At 44.0% G+C, this 20,211-nt stretch overlaps 1 protein-coding gene across 2 annotated transcripts in view; it reads left to right on the top strand.

Annotated features, from left to right (window-relative positions):
• ZNF423 (zinc finger protein 423) overlaps positions 1 to 20,211 on the top strand; it is a 226,528-nt gene that overhangs the window by 66,133 nt on the left and 140,184 nt on the right. The window contains exons 4-5 of one of the 2 annotated variants that reach the window (XM_041400800.1): positions 1,770 to 1,970; positions 5,832 to 5,912. In XM_041400800.1, the coding sequence (XP_041256734.1) occupies positions 1,770 to 1,970; positions 5,832 to 5,912 (282 nt within the window). The remainder of the gene's footprint in view (positions 1 to 1,769; positions 1,971 to 5,831; positions 5,913 to 20,211) is intronic. The other variant, XM_041400801.1, reaches the window with a different exon arrangement.

Genomic DNA, 20,211 nt, shown 5'->3' with positions numbered 1-20,211 from the left:
TAAAGGAATCTGAAAATGTGCAGATCAGTTAACTGCTACGAAGGAGGCTGTGACACACCAACGCAGGCTCTGATTTTTAATATTTCCATTGCAATTGCAAGGGTGTGTCATGTTACGAGTGCTCCATGGAAAGCTGCAGTGTTTTACACCAGTTGATTTATGTTAACCGTGCACAGAGCAGAAGATGGTATGAAATGTGCTCTGGCTGGATAGTGGTAGCAGAGCTCTAGCCGTGTGTGTCTGAACTGCAGTGCTTGTGGTAACCAGTTTTCGTCTTTAATAAATTTTATTTTCAGCTTGGCTTCATGTTCTCAGCATTGGTTGTCCTTAATCTTTTTGGCACTGATCTGATTTTAGAAACTATTCATCTCTCTGTTTGCTGGTCCTTTCTTAATGGCTTAAAGACCAAATGCTCTCAAACCAACAAGGTGGCATCTCCTTCCTACCTGGCTGAGAGCAGCTCCTGATCTTTTGGGATCAGCCAGTGTGTGAGGATCTCTTCTGCTGGCAGTCTGTGGTTCTGTTTCACTTTCTGAATGACTTCCCAAGTGCTCCCATCACACTGACAGGGTGTATTAAGAGCATGAGTTCTTGTGGAGGCAAGTGAAATAGTGCAGGTGTAGCACCTGGGGCTGTATCACCTCTGTTGGGAACCTGTGTGCAGAAGAGGCAGAGGCAGCTCTGTTTCAGCTGGTCACCAAAGCCTGGCTACCATGGCTAGTGTGCCTAATGGATGCTTTCCCTGCTGAGAGGGCAGCAGGGACTCAGAAGGGAATTTTCAGCTCTGTGGCCTCTCCAGAGAGCCCATGCAAGGGCTGTCTGCAGTGCTGCATGGACTGGCTTCAGGCACATCTGGGTATGCACTGTGGCTAAGGGTGTGTCCTGGAGGCAGGAGGATGTGGCTGCAAGCTTATCCCTCACAAAGGCCACTGAGGGTGTCCTGGGGGGAGTGAGCAGCTGTCCTGCCACCACTCCCACCCCTGCCATGGCCAGTGGAGAGCCAGCTGCCCCCTGTGTGGAGCTGCCACCTGCACAGCCCTGTGGTGCTCAGCCCCCCACACTGGGGAGTTTCTGGAGCTGTCAGAGAGCTCAGTCTCCCTGAGCACAAATGCAGATAAAAACTTGGGGGGGTTGGCAAAGATGTATGTGCTAGCCCATACTCTGGCCACAGACCAAGATAAAAAATATTGAAGAGACCTGAAGGTCAGATGCACTGTATCTGCTCTCAGCTGGGTCAGCACAATGTCAGGCTCATCTGCCCAACCAAGTGCCTCTCATTAGTTCAGCAAGACCTCTCATGTCCTGGGGTACATGTGTGCTTTGGGATATTCAGCTAGAGCATCTTTTTTGCTTGTTGTTACTAATATTGGGGCTTGGGGGCGGTGGGAACAGGAGAGCACTGAGAATTAAAATTCAGCACATGCCTTTTCTTTGCGGGCTGTAATTAATCTTGCCAATTTTTAAAGCTTTGAGAATCTGGTTAAGTGATAAAACACTAACAACTTTATATGACAGAGTTAGAGGCTCCCGCTATACACCCACCAGAGAAGATTAGGAGAGAGTGTTTGCAGGATTCGCACTAAGCAGCAGAGAATACAGTTGAGAATTGTTGCACCACATGATATGAAAACCACATTAATATAATGAAAGGTGTCGGGAATAATGTGAGAGCGGCTGTAATTAAATGTATCTTAATAAGTGCAACATCCTTCTTAAAGCTCTTATTTTTCAGACCTTTCAAACTTAGAGGATGTTCTTGCTGTTGGCAGGTGGCCTGGGAGGAGAGCTGGAGAGCGAAGCGAAGGACAGCCGGGCCCTGGAAGAGAGGAACAGTGTGACGAGCCAGGAAGAGAGAAATGAGGAAGATGAAGACATGGAGGATGAGTCAATTTACACCTGCGATAACTGTCAGCAGGACTTCGATTCACTGGCAGACCTGACTGAACACAGGGCACACAACTGTCCTGGAGGTAATGTTAAACTAGCTTTACAGTTCTGACAGGTGGTTAGCTGGGTAATTGGACATAGCAACAGCTTGAGGCCTCAAGTGAGATTAAAGAATTAATAATGTAATTTTACAGTTAATGTAATTTTATTGTGGTGCCTTGGGTAGCCTTTGTTCACTCCTTTAATAAAATTAAAATAAAAGCAACAGCTTTCCAATTGGAATATGTCAGTAATTACGTTAGACAAAAATGTTGTGGGGTTTTTTAATGCTAGAAGTTTCAGGCAGATATTTTTCCCTCTCTCTCCAAATGTAGGAAGATTAAAAAAGTTAAATGACTGAAGTGTGCAAAACTCCCAGGAAAAAAGGCCTCTGAACCCCTAAAAGAACATGATGATTCCTGAGATTAAAATTCGTAGTGCGAGTTCTGTAATCCCACCCTAAAAATACAGCATTCTCCCTAGGTTATTATTACATTGCCTTTTGAATTTTATGGAAGTGAGGATGGCATCAGCCTACGCTGATCTTGATTTTACTTTCTGTAAAGTAAGAACAAGCTCAGAGCACTGGTGTGAACAATTGCAACATACCTTGCTTTTCCAGGGCTGCCTCTGCATGGCCGGCGGTAGCAGCAGGTACTCAGCTGAGCACGCTAAGCCGATTTACAGGGGTGGGAAAAAGCTTTGCAGATTTTACCAAAGATTAAATAAAATCTTAGGAGGGGGAGCGCAGAATATGTTCATATGTATTTAAATCAGGGATTCTTATCTTTCACCTTCCCAGAGCTGAATACTCTGCCATCACGTCTGCCTCCACATTCATCTAAATTATTTTTAGGCAGTTGCTGTTATGGCAGACGGGTAGGTCAAGGCTGGCAGAAGGCAGAAGGGTTAGTTTCTCCTCTGGTGCAGCAGTATCCCATCATCTTTCCCCTGAGTGCATACTCCTCCTGGCCACTTAATTTGTTTTGTAATTAGTCTATGTTTTCTGCTCTCCTTTTTGGGCATAAGTAAAATGATGATCAGCCAAGAAAAAATACAGGGGATGGAATACAGCAAAGGAGGGAATGTCAGGTGGAGGCTTTGGCTTGGTTTGATTCCCACCCCAAGAGCACCCTCCCTTGTCTCACTCTGGCTTGCAGAGGGGAGGACTCCCTGCTCTTGTTCGCATCTGCTTGCTGGGAGGAAGAACAGAGGGATGTTGGGGCTTTTCCCATGCATGCAGTTGGGTAGAGATTGCAGTCCTAAGCCTGCCCCCAGGGCTCCTTGTTCTGCACTCTGATTTAAGCCCTACATAGGCTGCAAACTTGAAAGTGCGTAAAATCGAAAGGCCACTTCTTGCAGGGTAATTTCCCAGCCAGCTGACAGCCACAGCAATGGCCTGAGACTTCTGCACATGGCACTCTGCTGCAGGGGAGTAAGCAAGAGCTTGTAACTTTCTATTTAGAAAACTCCTTGTTTTCCCAACTGGAAGGCAAAGTGCACAGCCCGTGTGGACACTGGTCCTTTCCAAGAAGTGCCCTGGGCAGCCGCTGCTCCATCACTGCCCGCTCTCCTCAGTTGTGCTGGGACAGCTGCTGTGGTGCTGGGGCTGAGCCCCACAAAAGGAGGCTCTTCTTAGCCCAAATGTCTGCTTGGGTCTGGTTCCCTGTGTGGTCCCCAAACAGCTGTAATGGCACAATGGCAAAGGGCAGTGGGCGCTGCTGATAGGGATTCCAAAGCAGGAGTGTAAGGTTATGACAGGTGACAGCAGTGCTATGAAAAGGAACAATTCTTTTCCAGAGGCAAATCTGCATTAAAACATAGCAACCTAGAGATTATATTAATGTAAATTCAGTCAGTGTTTTCACACCTTAGGTTTTTTTTTATCCTCAGTGTAGTATTCTCTTAGTGAGACTAAGAAAAATTATATTTTTAGGGATATATCAAAATAATTTTTCAGTATTCCCATTGCTATTCTTGATTGCAGGTAGCATAATTTTCTCATATTTTACTGTCTTCACGTGTGTGGATGATTTACAAAGACATTTTGTCCCAAAAAGGCACCATATAACTATCTGCATATACATGAAATAAGTGCTAATTGTCTCCATGTGAGGATAATCCTTGTTCCAGAACTAGAGTGTCTGTTTTCTATTTAGTTTAATCTAGTGTCCTGAAGTGATTTAAAGTAAATAGGAAGATTGCACTCCTATATTTTGGAATGAGAATGTTTCCATGAAGACAATCTGGAATATTGCTTGATATTCACATACCTTACCTTGAGGAAAAAACAACCCTTTCAGATGCACCAGTTTGATACATGGTCTGATAATCATGAGGATTTTTGAGGAAAGCATGCAAAATGTGTGTCTTCCTTTAGTTCATCTAAAAAGACTTGCACCACCTGGGTGAAAACCTAAGACCTCATTAGAAAGTGTATTGTATTTAAAGATTTTACCCTACAAAAAGAGCTACTTGTCTGTGTCCTTAGTTACCCTGCACTCCTTTTCCCTGTGATACCTGCCTGACACACCTGAGGGTGTAATGCAGTGCCTGACCTCTTGTCTAGCTAGATTTTCATGTCTTAATCTGAAGCAGGGCTTTCAGTCATGTCTACATGGCTCCAGATCAATACAGGTAATATTTGTAGTGATAATATCACCAGGCTGATAATACAACATAACTAATGACTTCCTTTGGGATACTGAAGTTAGGAAGGTATTGTAGCTCAGGAGTGTTGCAGGATTACAAGAGATCACTCCAAAGAACAGGATAAACCATCTATTTCACTGGAATCCCTTAGAAATTCATTACAGCGTGCTGAAGTTATAATACAGTTTGAACACAGCTGCTTTGACATGTAAGGAAGTAACAAACAGCCATTCCCCTCCTTGCTTTTTCATGTATTTCAGACTTGTTTCTTTGAGGACAAAACACTGATGAAATCTAGACATCTCTGGTAGCATAGGTGCATGGCATTCCTTTTGATGTCTGTGTAGTAGAGATGTTCTCCTTGTGACAGAATTAGGTGCCTTTTATACCTTTTGCTCACGACTGACGTCTGTGATTGGGGCAGCTGGTACCAAAAGAACATCACATTTCCTTACTGGTTTATATCTTCCCTCGTTTCCCAGTTTGCCCCACAAACGAGCACTCCTGCAGCAGTCCTGGAAACAGTGCCTTAAACTGTTTCCTTAAACAGCAGCATCTTGAAAAATACTCTGAGAACAAATAAAAACACCTAGTGTATACACTGGATGTGTTAAGCTTTTAAAATGACTTTAAAACTCACAGGTATCCCATATCCCCTAAACTAGAGAGGGCTAAGTAATTGCCATTGGCATCATCTGCAGCCTTTTTTATATGTGTTTTGCATGCTGCTGTTACAGTGTAGCTGTAGCATGATGCTATCTTACAGCATTAGTCACAAGAGTAAAGAACTACATGTGGATTTACAACTTACTGTGTCCTACAACAAGCACCAGAGGCTCCCTACATCAAGAAACTATTTTGTGATAGATCACTGTCTGGTGGCTGGTGCCAGGTGGTTTGTTGTCTGACAAAAAGTGGCTAAAAATTCACAAGCCTTGTCATTTGGCTTGTGTGTTTAATCCTGCATTAATCTGGGTTTAGCTCCAGTATTTTATTGTGGTTTTTTTTTTTTTTTTTTTTTATTTTTTTTTTTTTTTGGTTTGTTTGTTTTTTGTTTTTTTTTTTTTTTGCTTCCTCCACCCCTTTCCTTCAATGGGTCAGAATAGTCTCAGGTAAAATTTTTTCTTCAGATTCTCAAGTGAATGTAGAAGTTTCAAAGCAAATTAACACATCATTGAAGTGGACAGAAGTAGGTTTTGGCTGGGTCTCTGAGCATTTCATGAGGTCCTCTTCTGTTGTTGATAACTTTACAGGTTGTCTGTTTCAAACAGCAGCAGAGCTATATATGGATATTGCCAGCTTGGAAGCAGCTGATTTTTCTAAACTACTGTACGGTAGGAACTAGTTTATAATTAAAGTCTTGCAGTTGCTTCTTTTAAATGCCCTATAACTTGTAGGCTTACATTTGAAATGAGGTACTGTAACTGTTTCATGCTAGTGTATAATTTTGCATTTTCTTTTATTTCACCTGCTACAAGAATTATAATTGCCATGCAACCCCATTTGCGGGATGCTTATGCAGAAACACATATACAGCAGCTTGTCAACAAGTGACAATGTCTCATGAATGTTTTTGTCAGGTGGCATTTTTTACTTCCCACTGACAAAGAGAGATGTCTTATATACATTTCCAAAATTAGCCCTTCCCAAAATTGTAATTTTTGTTTGCACCTGATTGGCAAATTAGTAATTTTTCTCTCTTTTTGCTGCTGCTTTTGTTACATCTTTAAATTAGTGAATTACTGATTGTCCTCTACAAAAGAAACTGAAATACAGTTGTGAAAAAGCAGTGTGGAAACTTAATTATACACCTAGTTTATACAGCTGTGTGTCTAATGACCTACTGGCCCTAATTACTGTGTTGTGGTTCAGTCTGAGTGCTCTTGTCCTTGCCAGAATTCTGCTCCTTTCTCTTAACCTGACTAGTGTTTCAAGCTTAAAAAAATAACAAGTTTCCTTTTTTTGTTCTTTTCTGCGTTGTTGTGCTGAAATGCAGTTTCCCCTCTTTCCAGAGGTCATAGCAGTGTTTTAAAATTGGCACCAGAAAAGCTCAATAATATCACAAACTGTAAAAACATGGATTTTCCCTGGAGTCCTCAATTCTTGATGTCCAGATCTGAAAATGGGCACTGGGGCAGTGTTTTTATTGTCAATCACCTGGAGGGCTTCAAGTGCAGGCTCCTGTCCTTAGTTTGTCACAGATGTCCCCTCTCCAGGTGCAGGGACAGCGCAGGGCTCCCCAGGGCTCGTCAGCTACCTTGGCCACAGTGCCCAGGTGCTGCACATCTCCCTGCAGTTGGTATTTGTGCCCTCTGTGCTGAGAGCTCTGAAACCCCACATTGCTGCAGGGGTACACATGGCTGGGTGGTCTGGGGTCGGGCTCCCCTGACTGCTGTCACCCCACAGGTGATGTTTGAGTTTACCTGGAGGTTCCCAGCCAGCCTGAAAAAAGGCTTTTTCAAGGACTTCTGCTTGCACATGCCAGAAAATCAGTGTGCTGATAAGGAGCTGTGCTGACTGGCTTGCTGTGCAGGTGCTCAGTAAATACGTATTTATCGTGCAGAACATAAAGCACATTCCCACATCTGAATGGGGAGCTGAAGACAAACAGAAGCACAGCTGCAAATCTGATGTCGAACAGGGCCTACAGCAGCCCTGGCCATGCCGAGGTTTCGCAGCGCATCCCGTGCAGTGCGTGCTGAGGCACCAGCGCTGGCTCTGCCCCGGCACGTGGCAAATGTGCTTCAGTGTAGAGTGTGGTGTGCTGCGTGTGTCTGACAAAGTGGTGCCAGGTGCTGTGCTCCCTAACGGCGCTGCCCACCCGTCAGATCGGAGGGTCATCCACAGGCAAAGGTAGGTGAGAACCCGGGCGTGTGACCCTGCGCTCAGCCCCTCGGCACGGCGACGTGTCGGTGGGGCCGCGCCTCAGCGCTTCTTTCTCTGTCTCTCCTGGATTTTGCAGGCATGCCGGTGCCTGTGAGGATTTATGGTGGGGGGACATGCGAATTCAAACAATGCCTGCTCGCCATAAACACCCAGCTGGGGGTTTGCTGTGCGGCCTCACGGAGGGTGTCCCAGAGCGGGAGCCCACGGCAGATCCGCGGCGCGCGGGAGCCGGCCCGCCGGGCTGGGCAGTGTGCTCGCTGATAAGAGCGTGCCAGTGCGCCTGGCGCCATCCCTGCAAATCGCCACGGCCACCTTTGTGCCGGCCCCCCTGGGGATGGTGGCGAGGGAGGCAGCACCAGGCACTGCGTGTGCAGATAGGAGCGCTGCCAGCGCGGCTGCGGCCGGCTTGGTTGCATGTTACCAAAACCCCTGGCAGGAGGGAGGTAATGAGCTCTCCCCACCCCTTTCTCAGCCCCCACATAGCCAGCAGTCACTGCTGGACTGTCTATGCATTCTGGGGCTGCACAAAATTTCTTAGCGATGATGATGATGCCTTTCCTCAAGCAGCATATGTTTTTCACACAGGAAGACCATTTTCCTTGTCATTTTTAAACATATGGCCCAGTGAGGAGCTGAGGATGGCAAGTTAGCCTGCTTGTATTGGCAAGGGACTGTTTCATTCTTACTACTTTAATTGAGTTCTTTTATCTGCTTTTATCTAGTTCAAAAAGTAGTCTGCACAAAAGTAAGCACAGGTATGCATGGAAGTGGATAAAAGAGAAAGTGGGTGCATGTTTCAAATGAGGCCTCTTAAAGGAAATGTGTCCTTTGGAGATCTTGAACAGGTTGCCCCTGGCTGGCTGAGAAGCTGGTCTCTTCTCCTTCGCTGCATCAACAACTGAGAGATGCACACAGACTGAAGCACCCCAAATGCTGTGAAGCAAGAGCTGTGCTGGGTGCTGGCCATGTGTGGGGCTCCTGTGTGCAGCAGGAGCTGCATTTGGGAGCTGGAGCCTGTCCAGATCCCCCTGCACCAGCTCAGGCCTCACACAGCAATTCTGGGGCACCTCAGGTGCTGGAGCTCCACTTCCCCTTCTCCTCTTGCTTCAGATTTCTGTTTGCAAGGGTAATCCATTGCCATGGTACAGCAGAGGGAGGAGTGTGGGGGTCTACACAGGGCAGATTTGTTTCTCAACATACAGAAATCTAGATAAATAATGAATGGATTTTATTAAAAAAAAAAAAAAAAGGAGGGAGGGGTTTCAGTGGAAAGAGTTCCATCCCAGGCTAAAGCCTGGTGAGAGCTACAAGAGCAGCTGTGCCTACAGGAAGGAGGATCCCTGTTTGCCATAAGAAGGTCCCAGCATTCAGAGGGCTGTAGACAAAACCCAGTATATGAAACTCAATTCAGAACTGCAGTGAGGATAGCCTGGAGACTACAATAGATATGTGCTTGTTACAAAGTGGCCTTTAATAAAGCCTTAGAGAGCTGAATGGAGGATGTGCTGGGGTTGTCTTGTCTCAGATGGACAAGAGCATGGATTATTTCTGGCTAGGATACTGCTCAAGGGCACTCATGGCTTTCCTGTGGGTTGTTGAGGAGCAAAACTGATGGCCATATCAACAGCCTTGGCAGATTCAGAGCCGTTGAGATCTTCAGACTGCATGTGTAAGCAGTGAAAAAGAGATGTACTGAGGGTCTGGGATTTTCCCCTGATTTCTTCCCCTGTCCCATCACAGACAATTGGGTAAGTGCTCTTCAGATAAGGATGGCCGTACTGAGCCAGCCTGATGGTCTCATTGTGCTGTTTCCCCAGAATGCTTTCCTAGCTGTCAACAAACTTATCTAAGCACTTTGTGATGCTTTTTATTTAAATTATTCAGACAATCTTCTTCCATGAATTTCCATTTTGAAGTGCAGTTAGCTTTTCCTGCAGTGGGCCCCAGAGTTCAACGGCACATTGGGGAAAAGCATCACCTTTTGTTCACTTCACATTTGTTACCTGCTTTCATTTGATACTCTCTGGTTCTTCTGGTGAAGGAGACAGTGAGCAATTGCCCCTTTCCCACCTTCTCCATCCCTTCATGCCCGAGCAGGCTTCTTTTGCTGTTCTCTCCTGTCTCTAAGCCTCTGTTTGCAATCCTCTTGTTGATACCTCGTGTACCTTGGCCTGGTATAAGAGGGATGCGAGGCATGGCTGGTGGGAGAGTGATGGGGTCAGCTATCTCCTCCATCACTTGTGCCAGAGATGTGGTCACGCTGGTGTGTCTGTCCTGGCTCCCAGGCAGGAGGCGAGGGATACGACTTGTCCTAGTGTGAAGACCTGGCAGACAGAAAGATGGTGTCTGGCCATGTAGGGGAAAAACAATTAAGACTTCAATGTTTATTAAGAAAAAAGCAACCAGCAGTGCATTTCAAGCACTCATCACACAGCATAATTTTGCTGTGGGAAGTAGTGGGATTAAACAAGTCTTTCTAATGTTGATTTCTTTGAATTTGTGGCATATAATTAAAACAAAATCAATTAAAAACGAAGGAAGTGTGTGTACAAACATTGTCAAGAATTCCTATCTTTCATTTTTTAAAAACAAGCTCTAGAAAAAAATCCCCACAGAAGTTCTGTAGTGCATATTTGAATGCTTTTGTTGTAGCCTCATTAAACTTGGCTTGTCTGCAGATACAGCTGGCATGTTATTAACTGTGCTCCAGGCTTGGGGAAGCCAGAAAGCAGCCTCCACCCCCTGGTGCCGGCTGGCTTTAGGGAAACGTGCCAGCATGGGTTGGTCCTCTTCAGCTGGCTGGCTTTGGGAGCGCCTGCTGGAGCATCTCCGCGTGGCCCCTGGGTGCGGGAGCGCGGGCTCGGCCTGCCCGGAGAGCGCCAGGGCGGCCTGGGCTCCCGGTGGCTGGTGGGAGCAGCAGGGACCCGCCCAGGTACGTGTCCTCCTGGGGCAGCCTCAGCCGGGTGCCCCTGTGGTCCGTGGGCGTCTCACGCCTTTCTTTGCAGTAGGCTGGCAAGAAGCAAACCAGGGATCATCTGCCAAGCGGTTCCTCTGTTCTCAACAAACTGCGTATTGGACTGAACCGCTCAAATAAACTGAATAAGGGAAATATTTTCTCTGCACCTGCTGGAGAGGCTGTTGCTCTCCAAGCTGGGCTTGCACATCAGAGCACCTCCATCAGAGGTCCAAGCAGCTTCTGACTTTCTTCAAAGCTTTGGCAGCAAGTGTGTACATTTTGAATGCTGATTCGTGTAAGTAATTTTAATAGGTGCTTTTAATAGTAGGGTAAATGTTATAATTTCATATTCAATTTAAAACTGTTAAAAATGTACTCAGTAGAAATTTAAGTAAATTACCTGTATTAAATGTAGGTAATGTTATTCAAACGTCTTGCTTATTACAAGCAGTTTTCATTGTCTTAGCTAATGAAAAATTGATTTCAAGGCACTTGGTCAGTTCACGCTAAACACTTTGTAGGGCATTCAAGCACTTTGTAATCTTTAAACATTCTTGCAACCCCTTCCTGACAATTGTTCCCCTTCCTAAAAATTGTTATTTTTATCATCATGAAATTAAAAAGTTGTCATTCTAATTTGGCTTAAGTTTTGACTGCTACTGGACTGCTTCCTTCCTCCCTTCCATCTCCTGCCTTATGCTGGTAAAAGGTTTGTGTTGTCTTTTGGAGCTGACATTGCTGACAATTAAAGGGATTGATTTTTAGTCTGTGCAGCTCCCAGATCTGGTGCCCTATGGAGCTGCACAAGCTTTATGTCAACATGAGGGGGAACAAGAGGTCAGTGTTTGGGGGAGAACTCAAGACCATCCCCATTAATACCTTGAGTTATTTTGGATGAAAATTACTGCAGCTACACCAATTTGCCTAATGACATGCATGAAATTGGTGGAACAGCCAAGGTCTTTAATCCAGGTGGGTTTTGTTGCTGGTGACTTCAGTAATGGTGGGAGTAAACTTCCTCTTGAAGGTATTATTTTTTTGGCGTGTGGGTCCATCTCTTCCTTAGGCTTCCTTGAAAATCATTCTCAGCCATAATGATGAAAGACTTTTTGGCTCCTCTTTTGTTGGTACTCAATTACTGTTACACTTGCTGAGGAGGACATAAAGAAAGGCTGAAGAAACCCATTGCTTTTCTCTTCTCCAGGGAATCTGTTATATTAAACATTTGAATAGATTTTTGAACATAATTCCCAGTCACTTCCTCTACAGTGAACTCAGTTCACTCATGCAGACTTTGTACTTAATGATATCTCTTAAAATAAATGAGATTTGATATAATTTATACTAAATGGTCATTTTAGAAATCTACATCTACTAATTATTCTTTAGAAAATTTGGAAAGACAGAAGTAGAGTAAATTTCCTTTATGAACTCGCAGTCTACAGAAATATAAATACACACCTGTGTTTATTTTCTTCCAGCAAAACGGTATAGAGGTAATTTACTGGACTCCAAGAGTAGTGTAAGCAGGTTTGAAGTACATTGTTCAATCTTCATCAATCAACCATAGCAACCAACCAAGCTCAAACCAGCTAAAAATCCAACATGCATCTAGGACAGTTATTTACGGTAGTACTTAGCTTGTGGTCTGTCTCTGCACCATTTGGGATTGTGCTTTTGTGCGTTCTGGCTATGTGCTTGGGGTGGCTGCTCTCTGCCCTTTCCCCTCCTTGTTGACTGTGTGTATGTCCCTGTGGACCCTCCTTGAAGGCTTTTTCCTTGCTTGCTCCTTTCTGGATGTCCCATTTTGCATCTTGTTCCCAGTGGTCTTCTCTCTGTTGCTGTGCTGGCATTGGCCCTTTCCCAGCCCCGCACGAAACAGAGTCATTCACATTTTATCCATATAAGTGACACCTTGCTGTGTTACTGGTTTCTTGACTCTCTTGCTCTCTTGTCCATTGTCCAGAGCTGGCTCTTCCTTGGAGCTCTGTGCATGGGCAGAGCCTTCCTTGAACCATCCTGTGGGGACTGGCAGATCTCCTCGGGGTGCTGGGAGAAATCACACTGCTCCATGTGCTGCTTTGGATGCAGACCCAGTCAGATTCAGATGAACTAAAGACATGTGATAGTCAAATCTCTGTTCACAAAATAGAGAAAATTATTTAATTTGCATTCAGACCGCATCCAGATCCAACCTGGATAGCTGCTTGATGTCACCTTATAGCCCTTCACAGCTCCTTCCTCTCTTACAGACACTTGTCATGGTTTGTTTTACAAGAGCTGTTTCATGGAGGAACTGTATTCCAAGGAGTTTTAATGGTATTGAGTGTAAGTGGGTTTGACTTGGACCAGGCCCTCTGGTACACATAAATAAAGCAGATAGTTTTCCTTGCTTTTTATGGAGGATAGACTGTTATCTTTAGGAAGCAGTCATGATGCTCTTGCACTCTTCTCACAAAATAGGACAAATTCAACCCAACATTTAAAACAAAAGGAAATGGAACTGAGTAGGATTTCCTTGTCTCATAGCATAAATGAGAGAATACTGAGTTTTTGTCTGCCAGAAAACTGGAAATGGGAGGGAAGATGCTTTCTCTCAATAACTAGGTATGCATACACGTATCTGTGATGTACAAAATGCCTCATTTTAGGTTAATCAGTTCAGTTTTGAAGACATGACTAGCTAAAATTGACTATTGAAAATAAAATCATTACTTTGGGGATAATGTCTCTGAATTAGAAAAGAAATTAGAAAAGCCAATTCTTAACAGCAAGCTGGGGGGAGAGGGATTTTGTAAGTGGTGTTGGAGTTGGAAAAAGTGCAATCAAAGTTAGCAAAACTCCCTGTTTTTCCAGAGGCTGCCACAGTAATTGGCTGTGCATGTCTGGATTGCCGAGTGACAGGCAGGAGGCTCAGCTCTCAGAGAGCTTGGCCTCTCAGAGCAGAGAGGAGAGGAAAGGAAGGGAGGATGGGGAGAAAAAACAATTTGTGAACTTGCCCCTTTTGAGATAGCAACTGCTCTTCTCCTGTGCCCAGGATCATCCCAAACAGCCAGCAGCTGCATCCCACTCTGCTTTTGCTGTCAGCCAATGTCACTGCAGAAACCTCCGTAGTTTGAAGGAGCCACTGTTTGTACACAGGGAGTAGAGGAAACTCATAGAAATTTTGTGATGTGTGGGCTGCTCTGGATTTTACTGTGAGGATGGAAGATCTTCACAAATGTTTTAAATTATGCTATCCTTGATAAGTCTGGTGGTGTGGACCCCAACCAAAATTTCAGGAGAAAAAAAAAAGTTGCTCTGTTAAAGCAGACATGAAAAACAATGAAGGGCTTAACTTTTGTCCTGAGGGTGATAAAACAGCACCACACAGCTGAAAATCAATCTGACCTTCACCCACGTGATGCTGTTGTCTCAGTCTGTCTTTCATTTCCTTTGGTTGAGTGAAGGCCACGGCATTCAGTAGGGAAAAAAGCCAGAGGGAGGTGTGGAGAATCCTGTTTTCTCTGGAAGGGCTTCGGTGCTTGCATAAGTTCCCTCTATAAAGTGAGTTGCTGTAAAACTTTGAATTATTTCATTAAATTAATTTTTAAAAATTATTCTTCTCTTAATAAGCAGCAATCACATTAAGGTAAAAAAAATGTGCTGTAAAAAAAGTGTTTGTGATATAAAACATTCTGTTTTAATTAAACCTAGAATTAGTTGGTGTTTTGAAATGAAGGCTTTGTGCAGCAACAGAAAACCTGCACATTCATTTAAAACACAGAAATTTGTACCCAAAGGGGAGAAAAAAGGCAATTATTTTTTCCTGAGATATTTGAACATTGTGTTGAGAGGTTTGCACAAACAAAGAAAAGGTATCCAGATACCAAGTTATTTACATAAATAAATCAACAATTAGGGCTTGTGTATAAGCAATATTATTGATTTTCAAAACAGAAGTACAATTTCAATTTGTGAATTACCCATTTTACACAACATGTTGCAGAAGTGGTTCCCACCTAATTTTCCTCAAGATAGAGAAGGAACTGAATGAATGGGTAAAATCTGTGCAGAATTTAATTCTACTAAACAACAGAATCAAGCAAAGGGGAAACTAAATGCATAAGCACATCTTGATGTTCATTTTGACATCTTGAAGCCAATTAAAAGTGCAATTCGTAGCTGTTCATCCAATCCCCTGATTCTTCCATCCTTGTTGAATTTAAACACAACCCAGAACCAAGAAGTTCCCAGCTATTTCTCTTGGAAAGCAATAAGTTTTCCACACTGGTTTTACAAAACGAAGATTACTGAAAATTCTGTCTACCCTGAACTGCAGTTTTTCTGATTCATCTCATTACACATGGATAATGTCCTTCCATGTCAGTCATAAACTGCTGTTACTTTATATTTTTGTGCCATATATTCCCTAGCTACTGTAGCACAGACAGAGGAAGAGCTACCTGCTATTTTCTTTGTTCAATAATTGTTGCCTGTTTTAGGAAGGTCTATAAGAAAAGTCTCTCGTTAAAAAGACAATGGCAGAGATTGGATGTGGCTGCAGAGATGAATCTCTGCTTCATAAAGGCTAAGAATTCAACAATTTGTTCATTAATCTATTTGGAATAATGGATATTAATTTGTGACTGTAGCATTTTATTTAAGTGTGGTTTGTCTGATGTACCGACCATCGCAGATGATTTTACATGGTATTAAAAACCCCAAAATGGTAAACAGAAAAGATGTTGGGACCTTTCCCTGGCAAGCTCTGCTACTCAGGTCTCCGTGCGATATGCCAAAATGCTATTTGCATAAATATAGAATTTAATAAGTTATCATTCTGATTAACGTCATTAACTGCTTAACTACTGTAGAAATTGGCTTCCAAAGTTGCTTGTTGGTAGCTGTTGCTCTCCACGTCATTCCATTTGCTGTCTCACTGGGGATAATGGTATGCAAGGGAAAGCAAGAAGGTCAAGGATCTTTTTGTTTAGTCTCTTTGCACATTAAAAGTTCTATTATGTGTTTGTATTGCATGTGGTTTCCAGTCGGTTGGCTACAATGCTTTCAAGATCCATTGATGATGAGTTTGTGAGGCTAAATGTATCTTGTGGATTATGACTACCAAGCTATCACTTTGTGCAGCAGTCAGGGCCAATATTTAACAAGTGTTTTTCAGAATGAGGAATTTTGAAATCGAGTCAAATGATCTTACAAAAGGGGTTAACAGAAATGCCGATACAGAAGATGACAGCAAATGCTAGGCCTGTGCTAGCTGTGGGGGTGTTCGGGGCTCTGCTGTGCTGTTTGTGGGGGAAGTGGTTCTTAGGTTGGGGTTTTTACGGGTTTTCTGGCTGTGGGGGAGGGCTGTGGTATTGTTGTGAATGACACAGTGGCCACAAAGCTGAATGGGTTGAAAAAAAAGTGGTGTCCTCTCCAGCCATCCTTTTCTCTCCGCCGCAAGGCGTAGGTGCTGCGTGCCGCGGCGGGGGCTGCCGCTGCCCCGCCGTGTGTCCCCGCAGGACTGGAGCCTCCTCTGACTGCCTGTCCCCTGTCCCCCGCGGCTGGCAGGGCAGGCGGGCTCCGCTGAGACCTCGCTGCTGCTCCTTGCCCGACATTTAAGGGAATGCAAAACCAGACTGCAGGATGCAGCCGCGTCTGAAGGGCTGGCACAGCCGCCTTGCTTGTTTTCACTCTCTAGCTAGTAGACTGACCTTTTAAAAAAAACAGTTTCAGCTGCTGTGAAACACTGACAATAGCTTTAATAGATTTGATTTTAGAATTAAATAGCTCTGGTTCCATTTCGATAATGTAAACTAGCAGCCATGAGCATGCTTTAGCTGATTGTTTCAGGCTGTGTACAAACTCAGGCAGACGTCACTGCCTCCTTGCCAGGGGTTAGTGCAAGATGCTCACTTTCTTTAAAAATCAAAACAGAGATTTTATTTTTTTTTTAAGCCATTTGTGTTCTGACTGACTTCTGAGTACCTTCACACCTGTCAAGTGAATCCAGTGTGCTTGTTCCCAAGGGCAACCTGACATCTGGGAAATTCTGCCTCAGCCCCAACTGGTCCCCTTTGAAGCACCTTTGGTATTTTGAATTGAAATTGTGTTACACCGTCACACATAATCCTTTGCATTATTCTGTTCTGCTCCAGTATATCCCTGCTTTTATAAATTTCAGTTTAAGTCTCACTCTTGGGCTGTTTCAGGAGTGTTGCAGTTATCTGTAAGCTGTCTTGCTTTTCGCTGTGGGGCTGGTAAGCTCAGAAACATCTGCAGGCAGGGTCAGTCCAGCCTGCTATTCTTCAGAGAATATTTACAAAGTTTCATAAGGCTTGGACCCATACCCACACCCATCCTAGATGCAGCGTCTACAGATTTATCCCCAGAGCCTCTTACAAGCATTGCTTGTATTACTATCTAGAGCTATCCCACTGCAGAAATCGATTTCTCAGGAGAGAGAAGTGGACAAGAGTACTTAGAAACATCTGTTAAAAATTCAGACAAACACTCCACTGTCACTAGAAGCAGTTGGGACGGGACAAATGAAATTTACCATGTGGTGCTACAGCAAAAAAGGCACTATTTTTTGTTCCTTCACTTTTCCTTAAAAATGGATAGTTTGGTCAGTAGATACAGAAAAATGCCTCTGCAGAGCACACTTGGGGTGTATAGCTGCTTGTAACCAATGTCATAAAGTGACTCCAGAGCCAAGCCTTGCAGTCTTGTGGGAATGCTGTTTCCCGAGTGCTCAACATTTGATTCATCACACGCTTTCTACTTGTTTCAAGAAACCCTGCATTAATTGTGCAGACCTAGAAAGTGGTGACATTAGGAAATAAATTGACTTCAACATGACTTTTCCATTGCTTAGGCAAAAAGGAAGAAAAAGTTGCTGCAACAAATCTAATGGATGAATTCTCTAACCCTCTCTCTTTTGTGTGTAGCTACATTCTGGATTCAGCGAGTACTTGATAAATATTGTCATTTGTCCTTGATGATGTGTCATGAAGTTACAGGCAATTTGGCAGAGAAAATAAGTTTTCTTGAGTATGAGGCCAGACTTGTGATGATGTGTTTCTCCACTGAAGTCCAGCTCAGCCCTCCACCCGACCCCATTCCCCACAGAGCACTCTCATCCCCCCTTCCCATCCTCTGCTTACCAGCAGGACAAGAAGCAGGATGAACGGTGCTGTCTGGCGGGGTGACACACGTGTGCTGATTGCCTGGGACAGGCCCAAGAGCAGGGATAAGTGCTGACTCTGCTCTTAGCCTTTCTCTCAGCAGAGACATGAACTGGGGTCTCTGCCCTACCCAATCAAAGGCAGTTTTACTGATCTTAGACAAACTCAATTTCTATCCGAGAAACTCAATTTCTCATAGCCCTGTATCCCCAGTATGGTGTGATTCAAAAGTTAATAGGAAGGGACAAACAGTTAAGACATATGACAGGCAATATGATGACATAAACCTTGTTTTCTTAGGATGCCAGGCTGAAAAAATGAACACAAAGCTCCTGAGAATAACTGAGTCACTTCAGATTGAGACTTGATGGACAATGTTGGCTTTGTTATCACTCTGCAGGTAGTGAGGGGAGAGGGGATAGGGTTAGGGAGAATTTCCAGAAAAGTAAGGGAGTTGTTATTAGAAGGGTAAAGCTTCCACTGCCATGCATCCCCTGTAGTGGACCCTGCATTACCCTGGTCCCTCCTCCTTTTAGGAGCCTTTTGAGGAAAGTCTTCTGTGACAGGAACATCTCTCAGGTCTTTTAATCTGTGAGCTGCCAGGTGAAAGAATGGGGCTAGGGAACAAAAGACGCTCAGATACTGCAGACAAGCTTTTGTAGGATCTGCCACGTCAGCTGTCTCTTATAAGGTCTGCTGTATTTTCTGTTGATGGTGCTTTTCCCCTGAGGATTTTCCCACACCTGAGAGTGCCTGCCATAAGCTGCACTGATATTTTCCTCAATGCCTTTCATTTCTGTGTACAGATGGAGCTGGGATATCACACACTGTCCTTGTCCTTATTCTGTTCTGCTCCTTGGCAGTCACAGCTTTCCTGGCTGGAAGCTTTCATCCCACCTCCCTCTCAGCCCTTTTCAGGAGGGGCTTTGCAATTATTTATAAGCTAGCTTGTCCTGTTTTCTGACATTTTCAGTCTAGTCTGTGGAAGAGTAAAGCTAAGTACGTGTACCCTGGTTTTACAGGGAGCAGAAAACTTGAAGTAAATGTTGGTGGTCTGAGTTAGCAATATATTCTTTGTTTTTTAGGGTGTAGGGGACCCTCCATTTAAATCAAAGGTCTTCTGGGTGGAAAATATTCCAGTGGCCTGTAACTACCTCTTGCCGTTAAAGTGTTTGGAGATTTTGGAGTGGCAGGCAGCTCACTTGCATGCTTTTCAAGGGGAGGCTGGCTGTCCTGCTTATCTTGTATTCCTCCTCCCCATCCCCAAGTGGATTTTCTCTCTCCTTCCTCTTGTCACGTGTCAGAATAAGACATCCTGTGATTTACCTCATTCACCTTCCACTTGTGTGCTGAGGCTTGAGATTTTCCACAATACAAGAGGCAAAACGATAATGATTTGGGCCTCAGCACTGCTGGAGGCATCTTCAGATTTCTTGTCTGAGACAAATTTCTATTCAGGCTGAAGAGAGCAGCATTTTCTTGCTATGCTGCTGTAAATAGATGGGAGGAGTGACTAACTTTTCTTCTGGAAGTAGTAAAGTGGACTGGCTTGTCTGCTGCCCAGTGCTACAGATGCACTTACTTGTATAGTGTATGATGTACTTACTAAGTCACCCCCTCCTCCACCACATTGCTGTTTTGGTTGCCTACATGCATATGTGAGAGAGAATTATAGGTCTCCCAGCTACCTTCTCTTCCAAAGATAATTAGAATACAGAGTCTCTTCTAAAGAGAAATCCATACCCTCTCCAAACTTATAAATACAGAAATAGATTTTTTTTATTTTGCTTTCAAACCAACCTTAGATAAAAACTGATGGTTGCAGCTGAATCTCACTTTGAGTTTTTCATTACAACAGTTCAAAGCAAACTACAGGGTGGAGGATCTCCTGCGAGCCAAAACTAACCTCCGTGTTCCTGCCAGTGAATCTGTATTGCCAAATTTCACACAGCCGTGTTCTCTAGCACCTCCTTTGAACATGAGTGTGGTTCTGGAGGCCGTTTTGAAGCTTCCACTTGAAACACTCTCTGTGAGCTAGTGGAGCATTTTTCTGGCACTTAAGGTTCTGTATCTGGTAGCTGTCTGTGCTGTAGAGGGCAGTGAGTCATGGCTTGCTAAAGGAGAAAAAAGGATTTCTTAGAAAACCTTTGAGAAAAGCTGAAGTGGTTTTTCAGCTGGAAATGCTGGTGGTGTCTGTGGTGGAACTGGTGTGGCAAGTTACCTCTGCAGTATTTCTAAGAATTACAGGTAGTGTAGTGGCTCATCTGAACACCCTTTTTGTATGATTTTTGCAGCTAGTGACTTTCTCCTAGTATAGCATATTTTTTCATATTTTTCTCTTATTTGGATTGCTGGATATGGGGATTTGTATCTTGCTATACTTTTATTCTTAATGATAAACTTGAATTACAAAAGTGCAAAAGCCCTCACCTCCTGCTGGAATCTTGAGGAATTATAGGTGTTCATCATCCCAAACAGTCAAGCAATTGTGCTGCAGACCTCACTGTGAGTTGGTTCCTTTCTGTAGTTTACCAGATCATTAATGTTTCAGTTGGCTGGCTCTGAATTCATGACAGCAGTACATGTTAACAGAACTGAGAGCTGAGAGTGCTGCTCCAGTCT

Source organism: Onychostruthus taczanowskii, unplaced genomic scaffold, assembly GCF_017590055.1.
Source record: "Onychostruthus taczanowskii isolate IOZ18803 unplaced genomic scaffold, ASM1759005v1 scaffold18, whole genome shotgun sequence".
In the NCBI taxonomy this organism is placed as follows: Eukaryota; Metazoa; Chordata; class Aves; order Passeriformes; family Passeridae; genus Onychostruthus; species Onychostruthus taczanowskii.
The sequence above is the reverse complement of the archived record's forward strand: the minus strand, read 5'-3'. Positions and strand labels throughout refer to the sequence as shown.